The sequence below is a fragment of the Pyrus communis genome, chromosome 1, assembly GCF_041283825.1.
Source record: "Pyrus communis isolate YQ-2024b chromosome 1, ASM4128382v1, whole genome shotgun sequence".
Taxonomy (NCBI): domain Eukaryota; kingdom Viridiplantae; phylum Streptophyta; class Magnoliopsida; order Rosales; family Rosaceae; genus Pyrus; species Pyrus communis.
Window position 1 is genome coordinate 14401315 of NC_142565.1, and position 7719 is coordinate 14409033.

At 36.8% G+C, this 7719-nt stretch overlaps 1 protein-coding gene across 1 annotated transcript; it reads right to left on the minus strand.

Moving 5' to 3' along the window:
- Nucleotides 1-433: 433 nt before the first annotated feature.
- LOC137720896 (ATP-dependent 6-phosphofructokinase 5, chloroplastic) lies at nt 434-5979 on the minus strand. Its single transcript, XM_068460019.2, has 13 exons — nt 5495-5979; nt 5328-5418; nt 4980-5053; nt 4192-4303; nt 3375-3470; nt 3108-3209; nt 2928-3002; nt 2388-2528; nt 2109-2225; nt 1915-2019; nt 1574-1654; nt 1098-1226; nt 434-958 (listed from the first exon to the last, which is right to left on the minus strand). Exons 1-13 carry the CDS (start codon nt 5788-5790, stop codon nt 791-793), a joined length of 1587 nt encoding a protein of 528 aa, XP_068316120.1. The 5' UTR covers nt 5791-5979; the 3' UTR covers nt 434-790.
- Between the last annotated feature and the right edge of the window lie 1740 nt (nt 5980-7719).

Genomic DNA, 7719 nt, shown 5'->3' on the forward strand with positions numbered 1-7719 from the left:
ATCTCTCTTTGTCTCTCTCTTTTCTGTCTCCTCTCTGCTCTCTCTACTCTCACGTCCAATCCTCCTCCTCTCTCTCTCCTCTATCTTCTTTGTCTCCTCGCTGCTCTCTACTCTCCCGCCAGATCCGCCCCCCCCCCCCCCCCCTTCCTCTAATCTACTGTCGTCTCCCTCTTACTTCGGATCCATTCTTCTCTTGCTCTTGCTCTCCTTCATCAGCTCCACCAAGGAGTTGATGGTTGCATTTTCTTTTTTAATTTTAATTGCGAAAACTCCAAAACACTTTAAATTTTATTCCAAACAATTCTTTGAATCTTGTTAAAAATTGCTCATAAGAAATGGTCTTGGAAAATACTTTTTAAAAGGATGATTTTTTTTTTAGTAGAATACCATACGGTCTCTAAGATTACTTGAACGACTTGTAGGCATCCCAAGCTTTAAAACTAAATTATGTATTTGAATCAAGTATATGCTTGGTCTGGTTCAATTTATCAGTAACCGCGTTCGGATTACTTGAACGACTTGTAAGGATACAACATATGATGTACATTATGAACCAAGCATCAATTGCTTGGCGAGTTTTGACGTTCAAAACGATTAAGACGACTCTGAAGCTGTTATGCTATACACTAGACATTTAGCGGAGGGAATGTCGTCATCGTTTTGTATTATTTCTTCCGCAGCAAGCGCGACCAAACCAGATTTCTTCTGATGCTGGTTATTTCTTTTTTGCTTATAACTTACTCTTGGAAGTTTGTATTTTTCAAAACTGAGGCTAATGACGCCTACGTAGCTAGATAAAGTCCGGCTGACCTGTGGAAGTCAAGCAACGATGCCACATTCGGCTGTTCGGATCCACCAGCCTGGGATGAGATATGACCTCAGGAATTGGAAGGTATACATAATGAGTGTTGCAAGTGCCAACTGTGATTCCACTGTATCCAGCGAACGCCCCGTGAACCTGTTGTATCCAGGAGCACATATTCAACGTAACTTCATATGAGATACAAAAGGAAAGAAATGGTCTTGTGCAAATATATGCGCAGGTGCGTGTGCATGTGTGGGTGTTTGAGAAAGAGAGATGGAGAAAAGACACTCACAGCATTTTGCCCTAATACAGCGCAAAGTATTCCGTCTGATGCATTTGCACGACATGCACGGATCATGTATGTGGGGTCTATATACTTCACGTCAACGGGAACACCAGCCTCTTTAAAATACTTTTTTGTCTGGCAGAAGAATAGATGGTTAAAAATGTTTCATCCAAATTATGAACAAAACAATTAAATCAGAGGAATTGCATTATCAGACTATCAGATATTTCTTATGAAAAGAAACAAAAATGGTCAATTACTATGACTGCGTTCTGTGTCTTGATCCTACTTTTGTCCGTTTAAGTACACAAGCATATTAAAAGTCCTAACGAGACTCATTGCCTACTGGAAGCAATCATGATCTATATCCGTATAATTTTTTCATATTTGAGGTCGAAAACCACGGATAGTATGCTACAAGTCTAAAACTGGGTTCTCAAATGCATTGGAAATCATTATCGCATTATAACACAATCACCAACCTCTTGCTGAATATGTACGCCAATATCCCCAAATACCATATTTCCAGATGCATCAGTAGCATTGGTTTTCTCTAGTAAATTCTGCACGAAAAGAACCATACAGAACTCAACAATCTCACCATGTAGTCAAGAAAAACATCAACCAGAGAAAAATCAAAGAAAAATAATAATAATTTAGACATAAAATCCAGGGAATAAATGATCATTATCTTTTTAGGTTAAATACATAAGTTTTTGGTAACCAAAAGAACAAAAAATTTTATCTTTTTCTTAACATAATAAGTTACATATACAATGACCTACAAAATAAAACATGACTTGAAATTATGATTCCGACTCACCTGCCCTGCTCCCTCTGCTACGCAGACCACAGCTGATCCCTTTGTTTGAATTAGGTATTTTAGATGGTGCAAAATACCATGAGGGCCATGTATTTGAAAAGGTACCTTGGATGTGCATATATCACTAGCATCAGTGGAGGGTCGGAAATAAATGAAAATAGCATATATCATTAGCACGGGTCCAGTCTAAGTACCTCAGGTATCAAACATATGTCAATTTGTCCACTAGCTAGGGATGCATGCATTGCTATGAATCCACTGCTACGACCCATCAATTTAACAATGCCAACGCCATGGTAAGCACTATGTGCCTATTACAAGATTGAGGAGAAAGATCAGCATATCATGTAGATATCACTGCCAGGAAATTTAAGTACAAGTGTAGAACCCTCGCAGAAACATAAACCCACGCATGACATGAAAATGATATTGAATAATTAACATAAGAAACAATTACATATCATAACTTCTACCTCAATGTATGCTGAATTTATTGCCCGTTGAGCTTCTTCAACAGCTGTGTCGAAACCAAAAGTTTTGTCCATCAGCAAAATATCATTGTCTATGGTTTTCGGCACACCAACTACAGCCACTCTTAACTGTCTTTTACGGCACTAACAGCAAAATAGGAACCAAAAAACAATTAGACCTTATAAAAATTAAGGCAAATGAAAGAACCAAGCATTCACAACTTGCAAAGACTATATGATTGTCACAAATGAGACTCTCTATGAAAATCCTCCCAGAATATATGTCCAGTACATCATTTCCCAGCCTCTACCAGTATTGCCTGACACATTTTAATAGTAATAAACAGACAGACTATCCCAAACTATAGCACAGAGCACTCATTCCTTCCCAAAAGTTTTCCTTATTATTTTCTTCGGTCATTGTCATGTAAGAGACATTGTACTCAAACTTGAAAGAAGAATATCTTACACGAGTCCTATGAGGGCAATGTTAGGAAATTCTTTTTTAATAATGAATAAATACCAGATTCTAAGCTTACCAACCTCATTGTGTATTGCATCGGCTCCAGCATGTGTGCCGTTTCCGCCCAAAATAAAAACCATGTTGATCCCTCTTTCCTGATATCAACACGCAAATACATATATCATAACACTGAATTATAGGGGAATCATGATGGTTCAATATTACCAATTTCTTAAAAAAGAAGCTTTTCAAGTAATCACCTCCAAACTGTCCACAATGTCACTAACGCTGGGACCTCCACGTGAAACTCCTAACAAGCTTCCACCAGAAAGATGAACATTTTGAACCACTTTCCTAGATAGCTGATAATCAATTCCAGTTTCAACATATTAGTCTACAACATAAATGCATTTTCGAAATATAGGAAACATATATTTATCTTAGAAGCATAGAAAGGATGCAAGAGAATTGTTGATTGAATGATTCATATTAGACAGCTACTTGCAAGGACAAAAGCAAGAACTTACTGGCAGTTCAGCTAATTCATTTTCAGAAAATCCGCGGTAACCATAAGGAATCCCCACAATCTGTTTGACACCGTATATTTCAAGTGTAATGACGATCTGCAGAACGTATATGTTTGATGTCAAATACAGCAGAAGAAAGTATGAAGGTTTGGAGCTGAAAAGGAAAACAATCAGGGAAGAAAGATGCTAAGCCCCAATCATGTAGTTGGTAAGTAACTCCTCAATGTAATTAAACTTTTTGCCTTACCAGTGTAGTGTAAAGCTTAAGATCACAAATACTTGACCGACCAAAAACATCAATACTAAAAGAATGAAATGTTCAAGTCTACAATGTATTAAAAAAAAACCCACAAATACTCAGATTGGGAGGTCTGCCTGTCGGCAGGTTTGGTGAATGACAATACAGTATTTTTGTAAGGCTTTACGCTTGGACTGCTACATCTATACTTTTCTCCTCTCTCTTTTCATTTTTCTCTACATACTTTTCTGATCATTTTCTCCGTGTAATTTTTCTGCAATACAGCAATCCTAAATCTTCTTATTTTCTCTAAAGTTCTTACTACCAAAATTTATACCATCTGCTAAACTCACCATACTCATACACAGAAACGCCCACGCCCATTGTTTGTCCTATACTCCTATAACAGAATGTGAAAATGGCATATGTTGTTATATCAGAACTTTAAATTACAGTTTCTACTACTACATCATGAATTATTGAAATACTAATTCCATCAAATAGAACTTTCAAGGCCAAGGCTGATAAAAGCCACAAGAAAACTATAAAAATTTAAAATTTTGGTGTAATGATAATGACCTGTCTGATGACGTCATTAAGACCAGGGCAGAGCCCTCCGCATGTTACAATTGCTGCTTTCACTTCTTCTGGTTTAAAATATATTTTTTCCCGAGGCCCAGCACGATGAACCCTGGAAATTTTCAATATCATATTCAGCACAAATTGCAGTTTTCAAAATTGAAAAGCTAGTGTCACCTATGCTAAGCAAGCTAAAGTACGCATGTACCAAAAGATCAATCAAAAGTTAATATAATATGAATACATTCAAGTTGCAATTATTTGAAGACCTGTCATTAGCCTAAATGTAGAAAACTTTGAAAAATATGTATGGAAGCTTGTGTGCTCCTTTCTGAATTTACATAGAGTAAAAATGATGACCATCAGCCGATGAAAGAAAAAGAAGCTACTACACTCGATTAACTCATAAATAAAAAACGTGGTAATTCGAAGGAAAAAAAAAAAAAAAAAAACATCTATTGCCTTAAAATCCCTACAAGTACAAAGAGAACATGAATGAGGAAACCGCCATTCCAATGGCTCACCATTAAGCATCCTTTTCAGCTTTCACCCTGCAACAGGACTACAAATCCCTATCAAAACCGAAACTATTAGAACCATTGACCTAGCGGTCCCCCATCCACAACCAGAACTCACAGAATCGCTCTGTTTTTTACTTCTCACTGGAAAACATCCAAGGCACAAAACATAACCGATCTAAAAATCTGTATCATTAAACCGATCTTCAACTTATTGCCGCTCAGAACTTCATCCACAAACAACGAAAGTAAGTTGAGAGAAATATTTACCATTGCTCCACCCAAGTACAATTAGGATCAATGCATTCAGCACCAGCAGACGTATGCGACGAGTAGTATATGGTCTGCACATATTAAAGACATAAAAAACACACACGCAAACAGTAGTCTTTAGTGATTCTCGCATGAGAGTCATATAAACCATTACCATTCAATTGGTTCAACCCAAAAGTAACGAAAATTGAAAAAACGAAAAGGGTACTCTCCTAATAGATTGAAGGTGCAAATACATAAGTTTCTCACAAGTTCTCTCATACTATATAGTGCTCTATAGTGATTCAAAAAGATTCAGATGGCAAATTATTTTTACAACATTTGAAAGATAATTGCTTTATTTACCTTAAGGAGTACCCGGTCATTGTTATTTATGTAGCCGTGCCACTCTTCGTCCGACGGGTACCCACCTGCAAAGTCTTCAATCACCGGAGTCCTGCAACACAATATCTGAGGCCCTCCCAACTCAAATTCAAAAATAAATTCAAACAATAAAAGAAGAATAAAGTGACCTCATTTGTAAGCAGAAGGTGGAAGGAATGGGAACGGCGTCAGGGAAGACATCAGTGATGTGAGGGATGTTAAACCGCTTCTCGAAATCCTTCTGGAACTTGGATTTCCAGTCGGGATCACTGAAATCGATCTGCTGCCGGCCATGGCTCTTGCTCTGAGCGAAGACGCGGCTGCTGTTCTTGGCGACTCCACTGGAAGTAGTCAGTAGTCTCAGAGACGGCGGAGAGAATCCGTGAGAAGCGCGGCGGTGGGGGCCGAGTCCCGGCGGGGCGATCGCGTGCGAGAGAGTGGCCATAATACTTAAGATTTCTTCAAGTTTGTATTGATCAATGGGAGAGTTGGAAGAATTGCAGAAAGAGAGGAGAGAGAGTAAATAAATAATTAAGGAGGGAAAATAGAAAGCAACGACGGAGGGCCGTACGAGCTGACTTATTAGCAGGCTGCAGGAGGTTTTGAAGTCCAAGCTGTCAAAGCCTTTCTCTTTCTTTTTTGGCGTTCTCTGCTTTTCGGCGTTTTCAACGTTTGCGAAAGCCGGCTTTTTTGTTTTCTTTATTTATTTTTTGCTTTTCTAGGAATTACACATATTATTTCATAAAATTCTAGGTTTTTGTTCTTTCGTTTGAGATTTGTTAAATTTGATTCACCAAAAGAAAAAAAAAAAAAAAAAAAAAAAAAAAAACACTTTAAATTAAGGGAATACTATCCAAAAGCACATGAAAAACTTTCATTTAACCATAAGGACAAATAATTTCAAAAATGCCAGGTTACCCTTGACAGAAAAAGGCAAACTTCTAACATTCAGCAAAGTTCACATGAAAGCAAATACAAGAAATGACAAAGTTACGAGCTCTAGGAGACAAACCATGCAGCAAATTCACATGCAAAAAGAGACAAGCAAGTTCACATGCAAAGCAAAAAATCAGACCATGTTTCAAAAACAATGCTGACAATTCCAGCAACAGTAGAAGCAAAGTGATAAATGACAAGTACCAAGGAGATGTCCGCACCATTTATTTATAAAGAATTTTAATACCGTTGTATCCTCATTCACTATATATAAGTGGAGTTCCATTCCTAGCATCCTTGTAAACACTTCCTTGTAAACACTTTCTTGTAAACAATTATCTTTGTAAACATTCTAAATATCAATAAAAGTTCAAGGGTACAGATTCAAGCAATCTTCCAAGCCTTAAGTAAGTTTCCTTTTCTTTCTTTAGTATGTTTGTTTAATTAGACTTATAGTCCAAAACAAGGAAATGCTAGTGTAGTTATATTATTAATCTGCTAAACTGACGATCATACTTTGTTCAAGCACTCTGTTATAGTTGAATGTTTGCCATACAAATAATTGGACATCAACCAGGGTACCTCTGAGTTCAGTCGTTAAGGCCTTATGCTTGTATTCTGAGTGACCGTCATGCTGAAACATGTCGAGTTCTATGTGCAAGGTTTTATGTCTAGTTGTTATAATGGTCATCCAACTATTTAATTAAGATTGCCTTGCTAATTTGGTATCAGAGCCAAGTTTAGCATTTTAATAGTATAATTTTAATAGTAAAGTACCTTGAGGACAGAAGTCATTGATACAACTGATATCACACTTGTTTATTTTGTATGAACAACATATATTATTGTCCTTGTAGACCTTGTCAACCACAACCACTAGGTATTTATTGTCCTAGACACCCAACTATAACTAGCATAAAGAGAAGATTAGTATACATATCCAAAAGAATTAGCAGGACTTTAAAGAAGCAGAAATTTTATTTTGGTTATCTTGAACATCCTTCATTTATTAGTAAATATAGTAATACATAAGTGCAGCACAAAGTTTTAGAAGCAAAAGGAGTAATAGATCAAAATTTAGAGACCTTGAGAGAAGAAAGAGAGTTTCTAAGAAATCAGTTAGCCGTAACTTTAGAGAAAGATAGACTGTATGTTATGATAGATTACCTTAATTTAGAAATTAGCAAACCACAAAAAAGAAAAATAACCTTAGACCAAAATAGTTTAGTTTGTTATTTTTAATTGAGAAAGCATAATCATATTTTGCATGGTGAAGAAAATCACAAGCCAATAATATTGTAGATATTATTATTCGTCAAGCAGAAAATATAAAATTAGAAAATAATAAGCATAACCATTTGTTAAACCTTTCACATCCCGGCCTGAGGTGGATCACTTCCCGGGCCGGCTCCACCACTGTAGCACGATATTGTCCGTT

What these genes read in the sequence shown, in the direction of transcription:
- LOC137720896 (XM_068460019.2), bottom strand. Translation starts at nt 5,790, where the DNA reads ATGGCCACTCTCTCGCACGCGATCGCCCCGCCGGGACTCGGCCCCCAC. An exon ending in CCGATGCAATACACAATGAG is followed by an intron (nt 2,529 to 2,927) that starts GTTGGTAAGCTT and finishes TTTTGCTGTTAG; the next exon opens with TGCCGTAAAAGACAGTTAAG. An exon ending in GCGTACATATTCAGCAAGAG is followed by an intron (nt 1,227 to 1,573) that starts GTTGGTGATTGT and finishes TTCTTCTGCCAG; the next exon opens with ACAAAAAAGTATTTTAAAGA.